We start from the raw sequence: 22,902 nt of genomic DNA, 5'->3' as shown, positions 1-22,902 counted from the left end.
TTTCAAAGGGTTCCCCGTGTTCCTCGATCTCTTATCATTCGAGAGTCGCTTTCAGCTAAACCTTCCGCCGGCTTAATTAGGGGCGGGAGGGATTTGTTTTGGCGCTAATAAATATATTAGAGGATAAAAAGGTCATATACAATGTGCGAAATTATTTGAGTGGAGCAAATCTCCTCTCGAAGGCAAGCGTCCAGCACTTGCAATAACGAATATAGGAAGGTTAGTCCAGGTAAATAAGGAGGGGGTGAGAGAGAAGGGAAATCAATGTATTTGATGCAGGTTCTATCTAAATCCTTCCGTCACTTTCAGTCAATTGAGATAAACAGCTCCAGCTTGACGCCGCCATACATTTCCACTGCGACATTCCTCGCCAGCAGTAAATCAGAGTCATCCACTATTAACACCAATTCGCCCTCATCATCGCGATATTTTATCAAAGGCGTGGAAGTAGTATTAAACTTCTTTTGAATTAGTGTAACGAGGTCAGCAAAGGTTGCCTCATCATCCAGTAGGAAAGCACGCGCTGTGTCTGGCTCAGACTGGAGATAGCATTTCACTCTGGTCTAAAATAGATACATGCAAAAAAAAAAAGAGAAATTCATTGTAACCAGAGTGATCATAAGGAGAATAAAAATTGTCGCCTACCTTTCCTTCGATATTTATCGAACGCAAAGAGCGAAGGGAGACTTCTCGTTCCAAACCGAGCGGTGGTCTTCTTTGCAAACCAATTTGCGGCGGTTGAGGGGGTATGTACGGGAAATAGTCATCGTTAGGTTCGGAGAAACTCTCATGTTCGACTTGGTTGTAGTTATTGGTATAGTCATCCATACCCAACGACTTGGGTTGTGTGTATAGGTCCTGTACACTCCCATCGTGATCTGCGCCGTTTCGGCTAGTAGAATACAAGTCTTTGAGAGGCGATTTCTTCATGTTGGGCATAGTGTTCTGGCGATAGAGTAGAGCACGGGAGGAGAAGGAGGGTGGAAGGGTATTTTGGCGGATCAGGTTGTGATTCTTGCCCATAGAGGTGGTGCGTTGTGGAAGGGAATCGTTGAGCGAGAGCGAGCTAAAGGCGTCCTTCAAGGAGCCATGATCCCGTGGCGGCGGAGGACGGCTCATCCCAAACGTATCCTGCCTGACGGTGGTCACACCCGCCACTGTCTTGAGGCGCTTCAGCTCAGAGGTTTCAACCATGGGTTTTTTAGCGAGAGAGGGTAGGGTGTGCACCGTGTTAGCCCGCGAGAGCAATAGAGCATTTGGGCTGCACTTTTCTTCGGCGAATGCGGATACTGCATCCTGATCACTAGGCGGGAGGATCGCGGATTTGCCGAATGGCCCATCCTCAATAGTTATATTGTTGCTATTAAGCTCGCTGGGCTTCTGTGGTTGGAATCCAGTGGTGGTGTCTCCTTCGTCGATGTTTGCAATGACCTGAGCATTGCCCAGATAATCCACCCTTTTAGTGTTTTTGACCTTATACTCGGGGGGACGGTACAACTTTCCGGGTGGAATGGATATTACTGTAAATCCCTATGCAACATTAAAAAAGAGAGTTTTAGTAAATTCAGAGATGGCCCAATAGAAAAGACTTACGAGTCCTTCATTCTCGAGCGCTCTGTCGATGATTTCATGCTCTTCCGTCTCCTTATTTAGCTGCGCATAGCGCAGATCATCCATTCCCCCTGCGAAGTCGCCTCTGTTCAGCCTGGTGAGGCCCCGATTGAAGATCACTTCACATGTGTACAATTTGTGATTAAGCCCCAGCTGAGTGTAATCGATGCAAGTGTTTCCGCGCATCACATGGAGCGCAATGTCGAAGAAGCGCTCTGCCTCAATCATGTTACCCAATAGGTAATAGGTGATACCGAGCTGGAATTGCGCAATGGCATGGTACTGATCAAGCTCGACTGCATTGTTGAACCACAATACCTAAGCACGAGGGAAAACAAGACAATAGACTTGTAAGAATACATCGACGCAATTTGCTTAGCGTCCGTATTTGATTTACCGCTTCCTCCAGTTGGTTCATGTTGGAGAGAATCAATCCTATGTTGAAAAATATCTTGCTATGGCCTGCAATACTCTAGAGGAAGGGCTGGGATTGAGAGAAGGTTGCAAACAATAGGATATCTATCCGTCCTTACACTAAATATCTCGATCGACTTTTCATAGTCTTTGTTCTCAAAGGCCACCACAGCTTCGTGCCATGTTTCTATCTCGTACTATATTAAAGGCAGCATAGGTTGATAAGCACATAGGTCCGAGCGACAATGTCCATTGTTACTGGACTTACCTTGAGCGACATTTAAACGGGCGAGATGGGTTGGGCGAGATGGGTTGGGCGAGATGGGTTGGGCGAGATGGGGGAGGGGGGGGGGGCGGGGCGGGATAGAGTGCGAGGGGGAAGCTAGAGGGAAAGTGACAAGGGGTAAACAGGGAGGAGCAGGAAGAATGCAAAAAGGCGGGAGATGCTTGAATGAACAAAACAAATGGCAAGGGCGAAGGGAATTCTTAAGAGAAAGCCGACACGCTTCGTGGCAAGTATATATTGCCCGCTCTGAAGTCAGCCAAGAAAGCAGGAAAGGGGTGCTCTTCTGTAACCAACAAAGTCGCAGCACTGTTTCATTTCACTTAAGGATTATTAAATATGTTTCCCAAAAAGACAGTTGACAGTCCGAATTATCGGAAGACTGCTCAGCCCGCCCCCCATTGGTTGGAGCAAGATCTGAGAACCCTAAACAAAAAGCTAGCGTCCCCGTCCGCATCAGCCCATGTAGCCAAGGCTGGTCTGGCGCGAGACCCTCAAGCTTGCCTCCGTCCTGCTAGTGCTGAAAACAAAGGGTGTTCGAGGGGCTCCCCTTGCCGCTGCAGCTGTCTCGGCCGTGCACTGCGTATTGACGGCTTGCTCTGGGCAGCCGAGGCTGAATTTCCATATTCGCACCAATGGCGGGCTGCAACCATACAAGACGGCCTTTCCTCACAAATCGACACAAATCGCCTACCGGAGGCGCGGGGCCACTGGTAACCTAGCTTTTCTCACGACCACTCTCTTGTGGTTTGCGCTTGTGCAAGAGCGAGCGATAAGTGTCAGCGGCGGTAATCCGGCTCGTTTCCCCTTATTCATCCGAGAGTATATTAAATATGTTTCTCTCCACTTTCGAGGACCCCTTCGCCCTCAACATTCAATCGCTGGATTAGGATTAGTAGCTTAAAGCCTAACCTGAAACATCATTCAATACACGCGCGCTCCAACAGCAGCAACTCTTGGCGTGAGTATGATAAAGGATTAGATCGAGGGTGCAATCCAAATTCTCTATGAGAACTAGGCTGAAATCTAGCTATCGATTCTATCGAATCTACGAAACATCATCCTCAAAAATCTAATCTGGCCTACAATTCCCGCCTAGTGCCCCCTTGTGACTGTCAAAGCTGACATCAAGTCACGAATATTAAGCGTGAAGGCGGCAAACTCAGCATTGACGTGGATTGAAGTGGCATTTAGCAAGATGGATTACGGGGATGCTCAATTCAAAGACTTCTCCTATTGTATGACGAAAGATCTCGATCTTTTTGTAAGTCTTCGAATGTAAGTGTCGATGGCAAATTCTTGCTTTTTGAGGGGGATGTCCTCTGATTTTGATATCCAGTTCCTCGCTTGAAGGCGTGCGCGAAAAGAAACCGCTATCTGTCCTGCTAGACAACCCCGAACTGAAATTTACTGGGCTGCAGCAGAGGTTTAAATACATAGATTGCTAGTTACTGGGTGTGAACATCTCGGCTAGAATTTCCATAATTTTTTAGTAACTATTCCGATCTCTATGTCACGGTCCAGCTCTATGGCGACAATAAACCTCTTACAGTAGCGGAACGAACTTCATACAAGAGTTTCAAAAATCACTGGATGTAAGTCGACTTTTCTGGCTAGCTTTTTTCCCCTTCTTATTCTTCATCTTCTAATCGTATCATGTAAAGATGGAATGAGTGGATAACCCTTCCAATCAAGTATCGCGATCTGCCAGCGAGTGCACAGCTCGCAATCACAGTTTGGGATATTTATGGACCTCGAACACCAGTGCCCGTGGGAGGATCAACCTTCAAGCTTTTCGGAAAAAACAAGTGAGCATCTACTCTGATGCCTACCTCATGTCCCACTGAAGTTTTACTTTATTTTTGTGCATTAAAGTACGTTGCGTCGTGGGAAGCATAAGCTACACATTTGGCCAGAGAGAGAGGCAGATGGTAGTATCTTGACAACTACACCTAGTAAAATTGACAATGGTGACGAAATGGATAGACTTGAAAAGGTATTCCTCCATTATATTGCTATCATTTCTATGTAGCTAATATCCGTGAATAGCTCATGAAGAAGCACGAGAAGGGGGATATGCGAAGGGTAGAGTGGCTGGACAATTTAGTATTTCGGCAGATTGAGAAGATTCACAAGGTATGGTTGTGTCGTTTTTATCGCACTGGAAATAGAATATCCATGAGGTATCCTCAATTTAGCGCGAGTCATCAAAATCAAAAAAGCTCTCGCTTTATATCGATCTACCTAAATTCGACTTTCCCCTGGTATACAGTGAACAGGTAAGCATGTTTTATAAGCTCCAACTCGACGGTAGTGATAACGGTCTACTTAAAATCCCAATTAATTAGGAGTATGCACCTATAACTTTACCATCCATCCCTCTCACACAACCGCTTACGCAACCATTGCCTACGGCGTCTGTGAGTGGTTCGCGGAGACTCATCAATATAAATGACCCTGAAATGCTCCGCGATAACCCAATAGAAGCCAAGCATCGTCGTCTAGTCCGAAGTCATAGAACCGGCCCTCTTGATAGAGATTTGAAGCCGAATGTGAAGATCCGCGATGAACTCAATGTGAGTAATGCTCAATTCTCCCTTGAGTTTTCGATATTCATTCATTGGTTTTATTTTCAACTCTAGAAAATTCTCAGATATTCCCCTACGCAAACTCTGACCACCGAAGAAAAGGACATGATATGGAAATTCAGATACTACTTATCGCGCGACAAAAAGGTAATCGGTTGCAAATGGCCCGCCTTTAAGAGAAATTTTCACCAAATCGACATAATTCCTTCGCTAGGCCTTAACAAAGTTCCTGAAATGCGTTGTATGGACTGATGCTACTGAGGTCAAGCAGGCGGTTGATCTTCTCCAAACCTGGATGGAAATTGACATTGACGATGCGCTTGAACTCCTTGGGCGTGATTTTGAGAATCGCGCCGTTCGTGAGTACGCAGTCAACAAGCTTCGCAAAGCTGATGACGATGTAGGTTCACCAAATACGCTGGGTGAATTTGGCGACCTTAATCATCTTTATTTCCTTCAGGATTTGCAATTGTATTTATTGCAACTCGTGCAAGCACTTCGGTTTGAACACATTAACGAGCGATCCGCCAGCTCGTCCTTGGCGGAATTTTTGATAGAGCGCTCGGTCAAAAACCCAATTCTTGGGAACTATTTTCACTGGTAGTCCTCGCTCATTTATTTTTCACTTTCCAGATAATCTAATCCACGTTTTTTCTAATCTACTCAAGGTATTTAATGGTGGAATGCGAGGATAAAATTGTGGGCAAAACTTATGCAAAAATAGCGTATCAATATATGACCTCAATGGCAGAAGTAAGTATTGTAGTATCTGGATTTTATCCTTTCCTCTCTCTCCCTCTCTGACTGATTCCTACTTTATTATTAGGTTTCAAAGGGGTTCTCTCGGCGCGAAATCCTTCGGCGACAAGGAGAGCTTGTCGCTACTTTGACTCAACTTTCCAAAGAGCTGCGGTCCCTCAAAGACACTCGACCAAAAAAGGCAACTACAAATCGTGTTTCATTTCATATAGAGAATGCCTAACGTCAATACATTCATTGCTCCGAGCAGATTGAATATCTCAGAGAATTCATTTCTGATCCAAAAAATGGTCTCGCTAACTTTAATCCTCTGCCACTTCCACTTGATGCTAGAGTGATGGTCCATGGGATCAATGCCGGTTAGTACTACTTTCTTTTTCCGTTCACTTGAGCACGTATTGGGCTAATCCTGCCTTCATCCTTTTATAGAAAAATCATCCATTTTCAAGAGCAGTTTATTGCCTCTGCGCCTTACGTTTAACTGCGTAGATGGGTCGGAATACCCGGTTAGTAGCTGAAAAGGTTCCCCAGTAGGTCGATGTTGTTTTAACGCATTCATGAACTTTAGGTGATGTTCAAAACAGGGGATGATTTGCGCCAAGATCAGCTTGTAATACAAATTATCATGCTAATGGATAAGCTACTGCGCAAGGAAAACCTCGACCTTAAATTAACTCCCTATAAGGTGCTGGCGACGGGCTCTGACCACGGTCTTCTACAGTATATCCCTTCAACCCCTCTTGCGACGGTGCTTGCAGAGAACAACGGTAGCATTCTAATGTATTTGCGCAAGCATAACCCTGAAGAAAGCTCGGTAGGGACTTACGGCGTTGATCCACAGGTGATGGACACCTACGTTAAGAGCTGCGGTTTGTTTTTTTTTTGTTTTCTCTCCCCCCTTATTTATTGAAGTTAATCTTCTATAACTGCATAATTTTTTTTTTTCTTAGCTGGATACTGTGTGATCACCTATCTATTAGGCGTTGGCGATCGGCATTTAGATAACCTATTGCTCACACCCGACGGTAAAGAGCCTTTGGACTTTTCTTTTCTAATGCATTCCATTCATATATGGTGATTGATATCTAAGGACGACTCTTCCACGTTGATTTTGGGTTCATTCTTGGGCGTGATCCTAAACCGTTCCCTCCGCCGATGAAATTGTGCAAGGAAATGGTCGAAGCGATGGGTGGCGCCAATTCGCCACATTACCAGCGCTTCAAGTCCTACTGCTACACCACACTGACAACTTTGCGAAAGAGTGCTAACCTTATCCTCAATTTGTTTGCACTCATGGTCGACGCCAACATCCCCGACATCAAAATAGAGCCAGATAAAGCTGTCCTCAAGGTACAATTTGCCTTTATTTCAGTGCTTCTCACTTAGTTCTGCATCGGGCTAACTCTCACTAATGCCTTGCTGGAAAAGGTACAAGAAAAGTTCCGTCTAGATCTGTCTGAAGATGAAGCCATTAAGGACTTCCAGAATCTGATTAACGACAGTGTTTCTGCCCTCTTCCCACAAGTCATGGAAACTATTCACAAGTGGTCGCAATACTGGCGACGGTAAAACGCAATAAAATCATGTACAATACTTTTATTTTAATGAACCATTGTGACTGCTCCTGCCAAGCGCTCCCTTTTATAAAATCGAAACTCGAAGATTTTTGAAACTAAATCCATTCAAACTTCCCAAACATCCTTAGCCGTGATCCACCATTACGAAAATGGACCGCTCAGACGAAACAAGGAGAGAAGATGACTTCTTTGAAATGCCCGAGCGTCGCGATTTCGGCTCCTTTTTCGCAGAGACCGAGCGTGAATTCGAGAGGGAACTGGAGCGTGAATTCGAACGCGCACGGGCAGCCTTTGGTTCCATGCTAAACACTATGTTCATGGGAGCATTTCTCCCTATATTCCGCCCAGATCTGTGGTATAGCGACAGCGATTATAATCGGCTCTATTACCCTCCGCCCAGTTTGAGAATCACATCAAGAGATGATGAAAGCGAAAAAGGCAGGTTTTTGGAACGCATCGCTCGCCGCCTCCGTCGTCCCACTCCTCTTTCCGGGTTTGATATATTGTTCGGATGGAATGCGCCCTGGGGCCCGGAGGCAGATCATGAAAAACTGGAGGCTATAAAGGCTGCGAGGGATCCTGAATCATTTGTGGATATCTTTTTGAAGCGAGAATCTCCTTTTTACCAGAATCCGGGGAATGAAGAGAAATTAAACAGTAACGGTTGGAATGCACCTGGAGAGGTAAATTTAGCCCAGTACTATCAGAACTCTTGAAGAATCCAAGTAGCCCTATTCACCTTCTATTCTAAAGACGTCTTACAGGGCCTCGTCCCACCGATGCGTCCGACACCCGGATGGCCGTGAGGAAGTCATCGTTTCCACCACAGAGAATGGTGTCACGCGCACAAGCCGCAGAGTACGATACGCGGATGGCACGGTAGAGGAGACTGAGGAGACCTCGGCGGGACAGTCTAGCCTCCCAATTGCCGCAAGCCAGTGGGAGGTCGAGGAGCAGACCAGGAAGATTCCGCAACGCCACCCGGTCATTGTCAAGGAGGTCAAGGACGAGGAGTTAAGCTTGCTCTCAAGAATTTGGAGAGGAATGATTTAGAGTCTTGATATAACTCATTTTTCCATCTATTACCGAAATATTTTTTCGACCAGTGTCATTGATTCCCACTCGTGCCATCTCGAACAGGATGGTTTGTATTTTCACAAAATAGACTTTTGATTTCTACTTAGGCCCTGGCTGTTGAGCGAAGGAGGCTCAAAGAAGGCTGCTAGACTTGGTCTCGGCCTATCACTGTCAATATCTCTCCTAGTTTCATTTGTATCTCTTTACTGAATGTGAATAGTTTAGCTTGCCCTTTATTTACACCTCTTGCTCATAAAAACACATTATACATGATAATTCTATTAGAATTAGAGAAAAAAAAAACAGCGTCTATAGTAGAAGGAAAATAACAAGAATAGTATAGCATCAAGTTCCTTTCAAAGTCTCTTGGAGTTCCTCCTGCACCTCCAATACACAAAGTTCGTGAACCGAAGCCTCCGTTCATTCGTAGTTGGATTCAAGTTGAGCCCAAACGTCCAGGATTTCTTCCAAAGACTTGGTCCCTAGCTGCTTGCCGTCCCGCGTGCGCAGATTTACCAACCCCGCCTCCTGCTCTTTTTGCCCGACTACCATAATAAAGTTGTAGCGCAGCAGCTGTGCCTCGCGGATCATCTTCCCAAGACTGTGTCGAGCCGAGGCATCGACATTCACGTAGTAGCGTTGACTCGTATTCGCCTCTTCAGGCCTAAAGTCGAGCGATCGCTGGCCGAGCGAGAGGGCCTTGGCAACCTTGCGTGCGTATTCCTCAAAGGAGGGGCCGACGGGTATCACGACCGCTTGGCGCGGACTTAGCCAAAATGGCCATTTTCCTTCGGTGTGCTCGATGAGGATGGCGAGCATACGCTCCACTGAGCCCAGCACCGCACGGTGGATAATGATGGGTGTGCGAAGCTTGTCCTGCTCATCCTGGTAGCGGAGCCCAAATCGGGCTGGAAGTTGGAAGTCTAGCTGCACGGTGGCAGTCTGGTGAGTCCGCCCTAGAGCATCGCCCACCATCACATCAATCTTGGGCCCATAAAAGGCCCCGTCTCCTTCCTTGATTGACCAGGGCTTGCCGGTGGAGTCAAGGGCAGAGCGCAGGGCAGCCTCTGCATGGTCCCATTCACGTAGCTCACCCATATAAGCGTCGGGCCGGGTGGACAGGGTGAGTTCGTAGCGCGGGAACCGGAATATGGAATAGATACGGTCGATCAGGGTAAGACAGTCGCGAACTTCTTGCTGAATTTGTGATTCGGTACAGAAAATATGGGCATCGTCTTGATGGAAGCGGCGCACACGCGTTAGCCCGGTAAGGGCCCCGGTTGCCTCGTTGCGATGCAGTGGACTAAAATCAGCATACCTCAGAGGCAAATCGCGGTAAGACCGTGGCACATTATCAAAAATGAGACAATGGCCGGGACAGTTCATCGGCTTCAGCCCGAATCCATCCTTGTCAAGGTCATTCTCATGGCCATCGCCACCATGGACAAGAAACATGTTCTCTTTGTAATTCTGCCAGTGTCCTGATGTCTCCCACAAATCCTTCTTGTATATGAGCGGAGTCATCACCTCTTCGTACCCAAATCGATGGTACTCTCCCCGTATAAAGTCTTGTAGCCGTTGGACTATGCGTGTCCCATGTGGCAGCATAAAGACAGAGCCAGGACTACTGGGATGAATCATGAAGAGCTGCTGAGCTTTTGCAATGGCACGGTGGTCGCGATTGGCCAAGTCGCCTGCGCTTGTGGCGGGCTTCGGTTTTGCATTGGTGAGGGGGGCTTGGGGAAGGGGTGTGGAAACGGAGGACGATGACGAGAAGCGGGTGGGACCAAGTAATTTTAAGCGCTTTGACAAGCTGGTATACCGGCCGATAGGTAGAGAACGGATGGAGGCGAACGACCGTGTCAGCATGGCGAGAATTGTGTCAGCAAATATGCTTTCACACTAATTGTTTTTCTGTTGAATTATTGTTGTCCAATTCGCAGTCACTCAAGTGGGAGCTTAAAACTTTATTCGACATTGGAGAAATAGAGTTCCTCTCATTTTCCCCTTGGAAAGTGCACACAAACACGCACGCATTTATGTATATACGTTAGAGAGAAGCACAAATATATTGGAGTGGAGGATAAAAAATGGGGAATGAACTAGCAAAACAATCAAAACAATAATAACAAGAAATTGCAGCGATGGATTAATAGAATAGAAATAAGGCTGAAACGAGGAATAAAAATGGATAGCGACGTAAAAAAAAAAAAAAGCATGATATTATTGCGTTGAAAATGGGGGTGTAAAAATGTGTCTGATACAATGAATCACCATCGGGTATTGATAGCTTTTGCCCAGATATCGAGGTCAGCGTCCCCATTCGAGAGGACGGAGGCCAGATAGTAGATTCCGGTAGAGTCGACCACGCGAAGCATTTTCTCCTCGAATACTTGTACAACGGAGGCGGGTTCGAGTCGCGAGTCCAGTTTCAACGTCATCTGCAATTGCATTTGACCTTGCGCGAGCGTCGGCACTAGAGGAAGGATGGACGCGTTTGCACCCCCGGCGGATCGTTGTCGCAACAGTTGGTAGTGTCCACTGCTCGCCTTACACCACACAAAGATGTCGTTGAACAGGAAAAAGTAAAATTCTCGCCTGACATAAGTAACACTGAGCCGCTGCGCCCCGGCGATGGGCGACTCGGTGTAGGGAACCCGTCTCGCGACGTGTGAAATCCGCAGGAAACCCTCTCGTATCAGGCGGCGGTCATGCTGTACAAGCACCGTACGAGATCGAGAGCGCAGCATCGCCTGAATTTGAACAATTCGCTCATGGTTTTCGTGCTCACGCTTACGAGCATTGACCTCTTCGGCGCGTGCCTCCATGGCCTCTGAGGCGCGACGCAGATCTGCGTAATCGCCGTGGCTTTCGTACGTGTTGCGTAAAAGATCTTTCAGAAGGAGGCGATAGCGCGGAATCCGCTGAACCGGCAATAGCAAATAGCCTTGAAAATTGATCTGCGCGTGTCGGGAATGGGTTCTTGCGGCCTCCATCAGCTGCTTCACCGGCTTTCGACTCCGGCGCCATCCCTCCAGCATCCCCAATGCGGAATCACAGTTATTAATGTAGAAACTATACATGCGTAGAAAATCGGCCAGCTTTACAAACACGCCTCCAACTCTTACTGGATCATCTTGTATGCCGTCGTCCATATCGTTCACCTCCTTGTCATTGGTTAGTCGCGACACCTCCTCCTCCAGAGCCGGTAAGAAATGGTCTCGGTGAAAAGCGAGGATACTCTCGAAATTGGAAAACACTTGTTTTCTCTCCTGCGGCGAGAGCACCTGAGCACTAGGCTCCACGTAGATGTCCATAAACTCTTGCAATCCCTGCACATACGATCTTTCCGTGGTAAGTATTTCGCGGAGAATAAAACGGCGCCGACGCACATGTTTTGGAGTGGGTGTTCGCAAGGGCTCGATATTTTCACCCCGCTCTCCCGCCTCGTTTCCATAGATAAGCCTACGTTCGCTCTCTGCTGTATTGTAGACCCTCCGCCACGCCATCACCTGCTCATACTCACTCGTCTCTGAGTCTAAGTCGTAGAGATCTCGAAGTCCACCAAGGAGCCGACTCAGAGCACTATCCCCAGGGTGTGCGTCAGGAGGCAAATTGGTTGGCGACATTTTGTGATCAAAGCCTCGAGTAGGCGTGTTCAAAGTAGAATGTGAAGGCGATGAGGATAATGAGCTTGACCGTGATGAAGGAAGAGACATCAAATTGGCTGGGTCTTCGCATTCCAAAGATGCTGTCGTGCGAATGGTTAAGGCAGAAGTGCACCTACTCTCTGGATTTGAGTCCATCGCGCGAACCTGGCGATGCGTCTGGAGAGAATCCATGGCCAGAGATGGCGTCAACCAATCCTTCCTTTCGTCGATGACGGCATCCAGATTGTTCGCATCCAGCAAAACCTTTTCATCCTCTAATGGCTCTAGTGAGGTATCCCCCGCGACACTCCAACTTCGTGCAAAGCCTGAGTCGCGCATTGTTTGCCCGAAATTGGGTGGAGGTACATCGAGCGCACGCTCTACCCGCGACGATTTCCGCATGAGTCTCCCACCGGCACTAGCTCGTTGGGGATGCTCCGGAACATAACGTCCCATATCTGCCGTCGGTTGGCTAACGGACGATATCAGGCTTAGTCGGAAATTGCTCTTGGAAAAGAAGGAGGTAGGGCGTGATGGAGATCCTCGGTGGTCTATCTGCTCGGGAGAAATCATATGGGGAGGAGATAACTCGGGAGAACCAAGCGGTTGCACTGAGGAGGTCGAGATGACGCTAGATCTGCGTAAATTCATGGCGTCTTTTACGCCTTTAAGAAGGGATACTACCGGAGAAGGGGATCTAACCTTGTCCCGTTGCAGGTGGCTTCCCTGATCTAGAGTGACTCGCGAACTGCGACGATCCTGAAGGTTATAGACAGACTGATCATCAGCATTGCTGTACATTGAGTTACGATAGGCCTTTGGCGGTGGGCTGTGAAGCCGTCTGGGGTAAGTGGACCACATAGACGCTCGTGAGGAATCTAAACTGGGTTGGTCTGGAACCGTGACCTGAGCCTCAGTAAAACCAATCACTGGCATTGAGGTGCGTTGATTGTTCTCGTAATCATCTTTCATACTCATGTTTGATGCCTGGCTTTGTCGTCGCCAGAGCGAGGGGGCAGAGTTTAACTTTCGCAGCGATTTGGTTCTAGCATTATCCTCCTGGGAGATGTTTGTATTTGAGCTTGCGGTAATAGGGGGTGGCGATGCGAGTTCGTGATACCAGGACTCTAGTGGATTGCCCTCGTACAAGAAGCTGGTGAGCGTGCCTGAGAGGCAACAGAGAAATGGTGGAATATGCCGTATTCGATTGTTGCGAATGTCAAGGTGTCGCAGCTGAATTAGCTTTTGGGTGCTCGCAGCTGGATTAAACAAGAAAAAATGAATTGTTACAATCATTATTCAATCAAAATCCTGGCCATATATGGAGCTTACGAAGTTCCTCGAATATATTTCCCTGCAAGTCGAGCACTTCGAGCTCAAGACATTTCGCTAAGGTGTCGGGCAAATCGTGCAGCATGTTGCCTTGAAGATATAGTTCTTTGAGGTTTATGAGAAGCCCAACCTCCTTTGGCAATATAAAAATCTGATTGAAAGATAGATCCAGGACCATCAGAGTTTCAAAGAGAGCCGAGAAGACAGGACTAAGTTGTTTCCCCGGTATGCGATTATTAGAAGCGAGTAAATGGGTAGTGCCTATTAAGAATAAATAGGGGATTACTATTTTTTTAGTGGAGAAAGTCTGCCCATCGTTGAATTTTACCCCTAGGGATTCTCCCCAGCTCTGAGCTATTTGTATTCATCATACAATGGATTTTGGTATTATTATCTGGAATTTGCGACATTTGAGGTATTCTAGGTGATAAGGGGGAGGGCGGGGATGAAGTAGTGTAGGAACTCCGTGTTTGCTCTGAGAAAGAAGTGGCAGTAGGAGAGATGGTGTGCTCTACAACACGTGCATTTATCTCTTGCTGAGGTTGAACACCTTCATTGTCTTCATGTACCAGCACGCTATTGTCAGCATCACTAACTTGAATGGTCACATTTGCGGCACAAAGTTCGGTTCGCGAAGGGAGCGCCATTTCTGGCACCTGTGGTGCTTCATGATTCATATCAGAGTCAAGGGCCGCATTTTCTTCAGATAACAACGGCTCTTGAAGCATGGGTGGAGTCGCAACCGATTCTGATGGTTCGTTAATTAAGGATGGCTGAGAGGGTGGTGAAGGTTGTTGTGCAATCTCTTGCCCTTTTATTGTGCTGTTGTCATCGGCTGAATCGTCCTCGGCATTTGCTAAAGTTGACGAGGACTCCCTCCCGGCATTGGAGCACGTAGTCACCGTGTGCACTGTGGGTTTGGGGGCTTGTGTTGGTGTGTGTGGTCGAGTGTCATTATCTCGTGAAAAGAGCCGTGACATAAACGATCTAGCTAAAGAGACGCGCGAAACACTCTCACGAGGCTTCGGTTCTGCCTGTTGACCACGGTTTGGTACAAACCGTTTTTTCTCGAGTATTTTGGGAGCTTGATTCGTTTTCATTTCAGAGGAATAAGAAAGGTTGGTAGCGTTAGATTGTGAGACGGGTTCAGACGGTATTTGAGGTTGAGATAGTGGGTATGAAGCTGCTATCGGTTTTTCTTTTGTGCGTTCGGGTATATATGTCGATGTGGGAGGGTCCATGCTAGATGCTGTGCTGAGATTATGTGAAGGTTCAGTATTCGTATTCCAACTTTTCAGCATTGTAGAAATATTCTCCCACTCTTCATCCTTGGTTTCTGTGAAAGTTCGCTGTAGAGAACATGAATAAACTGAAGAATTGTCTTCCCGTATCCGAACAGATGATGAAAGATGCTCTGTCTGCAGCATGATATACGTAAAAAAAACTATGGCTGGATATTTACTTCGTATAATACACGATAATATTCTTTGCTACTAGAAATGGGGTCAAATGAATGAGTGAAATAGAGGGAGAAAAAATAAAAGAAGGATAGAAGAATAGGGTGCTTTTGAAAGAGAGTGGAAGTTGAAGGTAACGAAATTGGGGCTAAACCATGAAAGCAAGAGCTCCTTGGGTTAAACGATTGTAAGTATAGAAATGAAAGGGCATCCAACTGATGATGAGTAAAGGGTAAAGGCAGAACAAAAAAAGAACAGGAAACGGTCAATCCTGTAAGCAGACACAGCTACGATTCGATCCCTGGGGGAAAGGAGGGGAGGGCTGGAGATGATAGGGAGGAAAAGGGAATTTGTTTATTTGCGCTATTGCTTTTCTGTTTGTTTTCCGTTGCGAAAGTTTAATAGTGATTTCCAAAAAAACAACAGAAAACCTGTGCAGCAACTCGCTTTGTGGCCTGTTTCATATTGCTTGGAATGGAAGGTCATTAAATTTCTGGACAATATAAAAATATACCTCGAATGTCATGCTATTCAGCGAAAGTAGAGCAAAAAAAAGGGAGAATAAATAGAGAGTAAAGAGCAATAAATCAACTAACAAGTAAACAGCAAATCAGCTCCCCTTCGTGACTTTCTCATCCCGTACTAGCCGAGACCTCTTAGGGCTTGACCCGAGTAAGAGAATTTGCGTCAAACGCTTTATACTCAGGCTCTTAGGATGCTGAACTGTATAAAATTCCCCATCCACCATTATACAGAGCTGATCTATCTTATGTTTGTTTCCGCCTGCCAAGGTTTCCTCTGGTTTGCGGAACTGGATCGTCAGCTCATCAAACTGACCGATGCGCGAAAGATGTTGGCGCTCGCCAAAAAGCTTCTTCAAATAGGAGCCTACGCTACGGATTAGAAACACTTCGATTAGCCCATCGTTTGCAAGTTGCTTAGTCCATTTGCTTGGGTCACATGCACCCGATCGATTTTGCACGCATTCTTCCCCCTTAACTGCTTCATCCCAGAGTGCAATTTCCCGCCCCCTGTGAAATGGAATAGTTAGTAAAACCGCCGTAAATAGAGCCATTGGTTGAATTTTCACCATATATGGGGAATATTCTGGATGACGAGTTCGATTGGGTTGTTAATAAGACGCGGTACATCGTTGAACTTCTCAGGAATCTCTTCCCCATCATCCCGGCAGCAATAAAGGACGGGTTTTTCTTTTTGCTCAAAATAATACATTAGAGGAGCAAGGTTTGGAAACCGCCGGAAAAAAATCCATTTGATCGATTCGAAGAAGTATACGCATCCATTGAGGGCACGTTTACTCGAGCGATTTTTCTCAAATTCAGAGCCAACATATCCCTGCACGCCGATTGATATATAGTTGCTGAATTTTCGAGTGAGCGTCTCCTGGCGGTCATCCCGATATGACTTTCCCGACTTGCGTACAAATCCAGTGTCATAGGTTCTCATTTCCATCTCCCATATATCAAGATGCGCCGCCTCTCCATCCACTCGTTTCTCTACAATTTCGCGTAACTTTTTGAGGTTCCGACCCACAATTCTACCATGCATCGTTTTGCCCCATCCCTATTGAAAGCGCAGCGCATTATCAGCCCCACAGTTGAGGAGATAAATGGCCATATCATCGCAGCTATTTGTGCACTTACCATCACTATCAGTATAATAGTTCAGGGTGATAAAGAACTGTTAGTGTCAATCGCAAAAATTAAATATGTGCCGTATGGTTTACCTTGAGCAAAATCATTACCGGTTCCCAGAGGAATGCCTGAATAATCAAAAAGAAATAAATAAAATAACTTCTCTCGCCCTTAAAGATAAGAGTACACCTTACAAGAAAATGTTATTCGGTTTAAATCTATTCCCCTGGTTAAACAATCATGCACTATCGCCATGACAGTCCCATCTCCCCCTGCAGACCACGCCTGGAGACTCCTATTTTGACCCCAGCCCTCATCATGTAATTGTTTCAATTGCGCTAATCCACGATTCTTGTCTTCTTCGTCGAGGACATTGCACACATGGACACTAATTTCCGGACGATTAGGAAGTGGAAATTCATTGTCAAGATTGGTTAATTCCTTCCCCTTTTGTGACCCGGACTTGGGATTGACAAAAATAAAAATATGAGTGCTGATTTTCTTATCTGCCATATTGGTATGGCTTTAGTATCAAAAAGGAATTACTCTGTGCTCATTATATGCTCAATATATCAGAATATGAACTAGGGCGTAATATTTCAAAAAGGAAAGTTGGCTTCGGGGGATATTTCTAAGTCATTAATATTATTTAACTCCGTTAGTAATCTCGGCCGAAGATGAATGTTTTCGTTCACTTTGGAAATTGCCATGAAAGGGATATGCCCTGGAGACCGTTGACTCCCATACTATCGAATGCTAATGAGGTTTGTGGGAAATTCCGTTCTTTGAATTGTGCACTATAACTCATTCAATGCGTAAATTAATCTTTGGTTAATTAAGCAAATGACACTCTAGAACCTCTCGGCATCATTCATACTACGACCGTTGCAACTATTGCTAATATGCTCATGAAATGTTCGAGAGTATTTGGATTTAAAGAGAGATTCGCACTTTCCATCCCAAAAAAATTGGATAGTTAGTTCAGACTTTTACTCTTTCTAATATACCATGAAATTTTGCACTTTTACCTTGCATTCCTCAGATCTATCAATTAACGGATGAAGTTATAAGTTATCACAGTCATGGAAAGGATTAATATCTCTACGAATACTATTGCTCACTGTGATATCGTCTTCATTTTTACCGAAAGTATTTCCTTGATACAGGCACTAGAGCTCTCCTGTATCAATTCGACTCAACCCAATATTATCAACACAAGTCAATGCCAGAGTTATTTTCTAGCATCAATAACTAGTAATATGCTATACTAAGTTAGTAACGAATGAGATACAACCTTTTCAGCTAGAAAATTTATTGGAGCTAATCTGGATGTACTTCGCCTATTTGCAAAAGTGCCAACCTCCTAGTCTCTTTTGCAGCGCTGGCCTTCACACAATTATTATAATTGAGAGATATTTTCGAGATTGCAGTCTTCTGCCGACCAATACATCTTAGTCACATAAACGTTATTGTATGTATGCTCGCAGATACACTGCAGGATCCGAAGAATCTAAAACTATTGCAGATTTACTACAATGATGCGTAGAGTGGTCACTATTCCCTTGGATTGGGTTGATTATTGAAATAAAGAAGTATATTTTATGCTATAGCGTTGCACGGAAAGATTATTCAATTATCCCTGTGTATTCTTAGATTTGATACGTAAAATGGTCAAAGCGGAGCTTAATTTATTTGTTGCTTGGATGCTTTCTTGATATGGAAAAATTAAACATAGCAACATGTTCAAAAATTAAATTACCAAAGTATGCAGATTGAAAGCAGCAGATAACTCAATCCCTCAACCAATTCAATGTCAATCTTGCTTTAAGAAAGGAAATTGGTGATTGTTAACTAAAGTATTAGACTACTTGTGATAAAGTAGAATAATAAATAATATAGTGTATTTTGCTGTTCAGAGTGGCAACGACCTGTCGCGAGGTCTCATCTTTATCTCAGCCGGACAATACTGGCGCAGATCTTGTTAGGAAGTAATTTAATGTTGGGATCCATTATTTATAATGATGGTAAAGAGAAAGCTCTTTTTATACGGTAAGTCAAATTAGAATGGGAGGTATTGAATAAAAAAAGAGAAATAAAGAATTGAAAAAATTGAAGATAATGTTTAAAGAATAGTTAAATCCAGCTATACACTTTAATAATTTCAACTCAGCGCACTGGCTTTGTTAATAAACATTAACATAGCATGCATATAATTTTAAATAGAGTGGACTCTGCAGTTTTTTTACAATTACTTTCTCGCACTTTTTAATAGAGAGTTGCTGAGAGTTGCCGGGGTAAAAGGGGCGTTTGACGATGTTGTGACTGCATTTTAAGACTCGGCTATATTTTTCGCATTTGGGGTAAGGTAATTAGAATCTTGGATGTTTCTCCATCTTAAGTTTCTACCGATAATTATTGCTTAATTTAAAATGAAAATTCTATAATAATACATGGGACCGAAATGAGTGGCCATCGACCTCAGTTCATGACATACTTTGGTGCCCTTCTGCTTGCACTCCTTGCTGCGGTAGGTTTACTCGCGCTGCGTTGCTATCCTGACTATACCGGATCTTCCATTCACTATGAGCTGTCAATTGAGTATCAGACATACCTCTACACTTTTCTCTCTACTTTATCCATTCTCATCTTGTTGGGGTATCATTATGTACGTCGTGAGCATGATTTGCTTTTTCTTTGCTACACAGATTCTTTGACCGGCTTGCCCAATCGTCGCTATTTTGATAAAAGACTGTACATGGAAACTCTGAAATCTTACCATGTCAACTCTCCTTTGACCCTACTTTTTATTGACATTGATCACTTGAAATTCATCAATGACGTTTACGGACATGGCTGCGGTGATAGCGCATTGAAAGCCGTGGCTAGATGTTTGCGGACTACGCTCTGTCTTGAATTTGTGGTAGCTCGCCTTGGTGGTGATGAATTTGTAGTCATTGCCCCGGATACAACGGCACGCCAAGCGGCGGCAATAGCATATCGGCTTCTTGCGGAAGTTCGATCGCTTAAGATAAACAGTTTCCCACTTTCCGTTTCAATTGGTATTAGCGAGTTAAACATGCTCGAACTAAACCCTGAAGTCCTACTGAAAATGGCGGACAAAGCACTCTATGCTGCTAAAAGTCTTGGACGGAACCAGGTACATATTAACGAATTATTTTAGCTGTTGAGTTCGCATTGGCTAAATGGTTTAGCCATCCAGCTCCCGAACGTTTCGTTATGCATTGAATATATATTCGATATTCACGACTGACATTATATTTAATTTTCATTTTTCATATTATCTCTTAATATAAAACATGCACTGGCTGATTTTTAATATTTCATTTTCGGACACTATGGATCATTAAAGGATCTACGAATCACCCACTTCACTGAGTTTTTAATTTCTGATAGAGAAATCAACGGTTAATTAGACTGGAGACCCTGTGTTGTACGCGACTTTTCCAAATAGATGAGCCTAGTTTATAATGGGTAACGTGAGGAGCAGAGTAAAAAAGATATTTGACAAGATAATTTGATAGCAAATCTGATTGCAATTTCCTATCTACAATTGCAGAAAATCCCCTGGTAAACCGAATTTTTCTTTTTTCTATTAGAATACCGATAGACCTTGGTTCTTTGGGATTCGAATACTTTAGATCTTTGAGCAAAATGCATAATGACTTGAATCCTTATGGACTCTTCGTGGCAGCGATTGTTGCACTAGCCTCATTTCAATTTGGTTATCATACTGGGGTGCTTAACATTCCTAAGGATGTGATTGCATCTTGCAAATCTAAAGACACCATTGCTAACGATGCTTCTGAGGGCTTTTTATCAAACTACCCTTTTGGCGACGACTCCTATTTGCCTCCATGCCTACAAATGGTGAGCATAAGCGTATTCATTTTGAAGCACATGCTGATTCCTTTATTTTCCCAATTTTCCAAGTCCGAATCTACTTGGTCATTCCTTGTTGCCCTTTTGACTCTGGGTGGCCTCGTGGGCTCCTTGACGGCTTCCTCTCTGGCGAACCGATATGGACGTCGCTGGACGCTTATTCTGAATAATGCAGCCTACACAATTGGGTCACTAGTTATGGGATTTGCAACAACACCGAGTTGGATGATGGTTGGCAGATTCCTTACAGGTGTAGGATGCGGAGTGGCAATTGTGGTTGTTCCAATATACCTGGTTGAAATTGCACCAGTTAGTTTGCGCGGAATTTTTGGTGTGATCAACCAATTAGGAATTGTTACAGGTATCCTTGCATCCCAATTGTTGGGAATGTGGTTTTCAACATTTTCCTTGTGGCGCGTTATTCTTCTGGTATCTCTATAGTTAGAGTGGAGAGGTCTCCCCTTGCTTTGAAAGTGATTCTAATCGATTCTTGTATGGATTTCTTGAATACTCATTAGATCGGCGCAGCTATCTCCATTGTTCAACTCGCTTTATTACCTATGTGTGTGGAATCACCTCGTTATCTTGCAACGCGTCCGGGTGGATATAGTGAGGCAAAAAGATCTCTTCAGAAACTCCGGGGCCATCTTAATGTCGAGGACGAACTATCAAGTTGGCTTAAAGTTAAGGCGGAGGACACACAGGGGCTTATTTCATCTGCTGAGCAGAGGGATGAGGCGCCTGAGGAGAATCCTCCAGAGCATGCCATTCCTGCTATCCCTGCTGTAAAGCACATCACCCCTTTCCAGCTCTTCACCATCGAGTATCGGCGTCCATTAATGATAATTCTGCTGGTTCACTTAACTCAACAGTTCTCAGGCATCAACGGGGTATCTTTCTTGTAGACTTGATCATTGTTACTTCAATTGAATTGACTTTCCTGCGTTCCTCTAATGGTGTTGGTTTAGGTTATCTTTTATTCAACACCAATTCTATCTGAGGTTATGCCAACCTCTTCTGATCTCATCACCGTCTTTATCAGTATTGTAAATACAGCGATGACAGTAGTCTCGGCCTACCTGATGGACAGAGCTGGTCGCCGAACACTCCTTCTTCTATCAAGTAGTACTATGATGATTGCATCTTTGCTTCTTTCATTTTCGATGTCATATCACTTCGGATTTCTCTCGGCCGTTTCCAGCGTGGCTTTTGTGGCCACTTTTGCAGTGGGACTTGGGCCGATTCCTTTCTTACTTGCCTCTGAGATTGTAGAAACTCGGGCTGCCGCTGCGGCCTCTTCTCTGGGCTTGGTAGTAAACTGGTCAGCAAATTTCACAGTCACCTACTTGTTCCTTATGCTGAAAACTTGGTTGGGAGGCGGCGTATTCATGTTGTTTGCCGCCGTGTTGGCAATTTCAACGTGGGCAATCTATCGAATTGTCCCGGAGACCAAGAATAAGACTCTGGAAGAGATCACTAGATCATGGTCAAGAACATGATGATGATATTTTATTCTTATATGGTACCTTTGTTAACTTGAGAGTTTTGTGTATTTTTTTTTCCTCGACAATACGTTTTACGTTTATTTTGAATAACGATATTGAAAACAACACATTTTTTACATGATCCTAATAATGCAAACGAATATCCGGATAGTGCCAATAGGAATATTCAAAGTGAAGCTCCTTGGCGGAACTAAGATCTGGACAAGATTATCGGCCTACTTCGAAATCTTCTAGGTTATTCCGGATGCGTCTCTATATGTTGTCACCACAAGCTTCATTATATGTGTTCCCATTGATCTTATTCGAATTCAAGATGAAAGTAGCTAAAATTCCCGAAGTTTTTACGAAAGTTAAAATCAAAGTGGATCATAGCGCGCCAGTTTCTCTGATAATTCGGGCGGGCTGTGCCATCCAAATTTCCTAAATCTCGTTATCTAGCGCCCGAACTAAGAAAAGATTGCATACGTCTTTAATCGAAGTAAGATGAAGATCCCCGATTCATAAAAGGTTTCGAGCTCTGCAGCCGAGCTTCTGGCATCAACGGTCCCACAAATCTCATCAATGCACCTTTAGAGTTATTATTTAGAATCATGTGAACGCATTGTGTATATCACTTGCGCCTACAACCGCATCACCAGTTTTCGAAAAAAAAAACAAATATTATTAAGGCGGGTCGGGTTAGTATTGGTGGTATGACACAAAGGCACAGAAAAAAAAAAGGAAAAAAGAAGTAGAGGAGACGGAAAAGTGTGCTAAAAGCAGAGGCGAATAACAACAATTAATAAGGATGAGTAAGGAAACACGTTATAAAAAAGAAAGCAATCAAATGACAGTAGAGAGTACAGAACATCTGAAAAGTTATATGTAGACTAATAACAGAGTAGAAAAGATGGTAAATAGTTAAAAAAAAGTTTGGCTAACAAAATAAATATTATGATATCTATGTTATCAAACATCTATGTTATCATCCTTTTGCTTCGCCGTCTCACTCTCCTTCCGAAGAAGATAAAAAGGAATAAGAGGGTGGCTGAAAAAAAATAGGAGGGGCAGGGGAAAAAAACAAGAGAAAAATAAACTTTTTCCAACAATTATAG

At 44.5% G+C, this 22,902-nt stretch overlaps 10 protein-coding genes across 10 annotated transcripts; 5 read left to right on the top strand and 5 right to left on the bottom strand.

The window, feature by feature from the left end:
* Positions 1 to 305: 305 nt before the first annotated feature.
* Positions 306 to 2,305, bottom strand: VTP21DRAFT_7318 (uncharacterized protein; the record flags this gene model as incomplete). The annotated part of the gene is made up of 6 exons (XM_069398046.1): positions 306 to 563; positions 646 to 1,530; positions 1,594 to 1,929; positions 2,009 to 2,083; positions 2,145 to 2,222; positions 2,294 to 2,305. The coding sequence occupies 6 exons, from the start codon at positions 2,303 to 2,305 to the stop codon at positions 306 to 308; spliced, it is 1,644 nt and encodes a 547-aa protein (XP_069255545.1).
* A 342-nt stretch (positions 2,306 to 2,647) lies between these two features.
* On the top strand, positions 2,648 to 3,025 carry VTP21DRAFT_7317 (uncharacterized protein; the record flags this gene model as incomplete). The annotated part of the gene is made up of 1 exon (XM_069398045.1): positions 2,648 to 3,025. The coding sequence occupies one exon, from the start codon at positions 2,648 to 2,650 to the stop codon at positions 3,023 to 3,025; it is 378 nt and encodes a 125-aa protein (XP_069255544.1).
* Positions 3,026 to 3,548: 523 nt separating this feature from the next.
* On the top strand, positions 3,549 to 7,224 carry VTP21DRAFT_7316 (uncharacterized protein; the record flags this gene model as incomplete). The annotated part of the gene is made up of 19 exons (XM_069398044.1): positions 3,549 to 3,586; positions 3,648 to 3,734; positions 3,802 to 3,903; positions 3,973 to 4,116; positions 4,184 to 4,304; positions 4,358 to 4,444; positions 4,507 to 4,587; positions 4,657 to 4,884; positions 4,951 to 5,043; positions 5,111 to 5,296; positions 5,357 to 5,496; positions 5,565 to 5,649; positions 5,723 to 5,836; positions 5,906 to 6,014; positions 6,085 to 6,161; positions 6,224 to 6,524; positions 6,606 to 6,680; positions 6,746 to 7,005; positions 7,084 to 7,224. 19 exons carry the CDS (start codon positions 3,549 to 3,551, stop codon positions 7,222 to 7,224), a joined length of 2,469 nt encoding a protein of 822 aa, XP_069255543.1.
* Positions 7,225 to 7,381: 157 nt separating this feature from the next.
* On the top strand, positions 7,382 to 8,285 carry VTP21DRAFT_7315 (uncharacterized protein; the record flags this gene model as incomplete). Its single annotated transcript, XM_069398043.1, has 2 exons — positions 7,382 to 7,915; positions 7,986 to 8,285. The coding sequence occupies 2 exons, from the start codon at positions 7,382 to 7,384 to the stop codon at positions 8,283 to 8,285; spliced, it is 834 nt and encodes a 277-aa protein (XP_069255542.1).
* Positions 8,286 to 8,729: 444 nt separating this feature from the next.
* VTP21DRAFT_7314 (uncharacterized protein) lies at positions 8,730 to 10,178 on the bottom strand (the record flags this gene model as incomplete). The annotated part of the gene is made up of 1 exon (XM_069398042.1): positions 8,730 to 10,178. One exon carries the CDS (start codon positions 10,176 to 10,178, stop codon positions 8,730 to 8,732), a length of 1,449 nt encoding a protein of 482 aa, XP_069255541.1.
* A 401-nt stretch (positions 10,179 to 10,579) lies between these two features.
* VTP21DRAFT_7313 (uncharacterized protein) lies at positions 10,580 to 14,718 on the bottom strand (the record flags this gene model as incomplete). The annotated part of the gene is made up of 3 exons (XM_069398041.1): positions 10,580 to 13,218; positions 13,292 to 13,552; positions 13,620 to 14,718. The coding sequence occupies 3 exons, from the start codon at positions 14,716 to 14,718 to the stop codon at positions 10,580 to 10,582; spliced, it is 3,999 nt and encodes a 1,332-aa protein (XP_069255540.1).
* Positions 14,719 to 15,358: 640 nt separating this feature from the next.
* Positions 15,359 to 16,221, bottom strand: VTP21DRAFT_7312 (uncharacterized protein; the record flags this gene model as incomplete). Its single annotated transcript, XM_069398040.1, has 2 exons — positions 15,359 to 15,779; positions 15,839 to 16,221. 2 exons carry the CDS (start codon positions 16,219 to 16,221, stop codon positions 15,359 to 15,361), a joined length of 804 nt encoding a protein of 267 aa, XP_069255539.1.
* A 44-nt stretch (positions 16,222 to 16,265) lies between these two features.
* On the bottom strand, positions 16,266 to 16,916 carry VTP21DRAFT_7311 (uncharacterized protein; the record flags this gene model as incomplete). The annotated part of the gene is made up of 3 exons (XM_069398039.1): positions 16,266 to 16,417; positions 16,496 to 16,531; positions 16,598 to 16,916. 3 exons carry the CDS (start codon positions 16,914 to 16,916, stop codon positions 16,266 to 16,268), a joined length of 507 nt encoding a protein of 168 aa, XP_069255538.1.
* Positions 16,917 to 18,864: 1,948 nt separating this feature from the next.
* Positions 18,865 to 19,584, top strand: VTP21DRAFT_7310 (uncharacterized protein; the record flags this gene model as incomplete). Its single annotated transcript, XM_069398038.1, has 1 exon — positions 18,865 to 19,584. The coding sequence occupies one exon, from the start codon at positions 18,865 to 18,867 to the stop codon at positions 19,582 to 19,584; it is 720 nt and encodes a 239-aa protein (XP_069255537.1).
* A 491-nt stretch (positions 19,585 to 20,075) lies between these two features.
* On the top strand, positions 20,076 to 21,802 carry VTP21DRAFT_7309 (uncharacterized protein; the record flags this gene model as incomplete). Its single annotated transcript, XM_069398036.1, has 4 exons — positions 20,076 to 20,291; positions 20,355 to 20,732; positions 20,822 to 21,193; positions 21,272 to 21,802. The coding sequence occupies 4 exons, from the start codon at positions 20,076 to 20,078 to the stop codon at positions 21,800 to 21,802; spliced, it is 1,497 nt and encodes a 498-aa protein (XP_069255536.1).
* Positions 21,803 to 22,902: the final 1,100 nt, after the last annotated feature.

This window comes from Calcarisporiella thermophila (genome assembly GCF_041956535.1).
Source record: "Calcarisporiella thermophila strain CBS 279.70 unplaced genomic scaffold VTP21scaffold_3, whole genome shotgun sequence".
Classification (NCBI taxonomy): domain Eukaryota; kingdom Fungi; phylum Calcarisporiellomycota; class Calcarisporiellomycetes; order Calcarisporiellales; family Calcarisporiellaceae; genus Calcarisporiella; species Calcarisporiella thermophila.
This window is presented reverse-complemented; position numbering and strand designations above follow the sequence as displayed.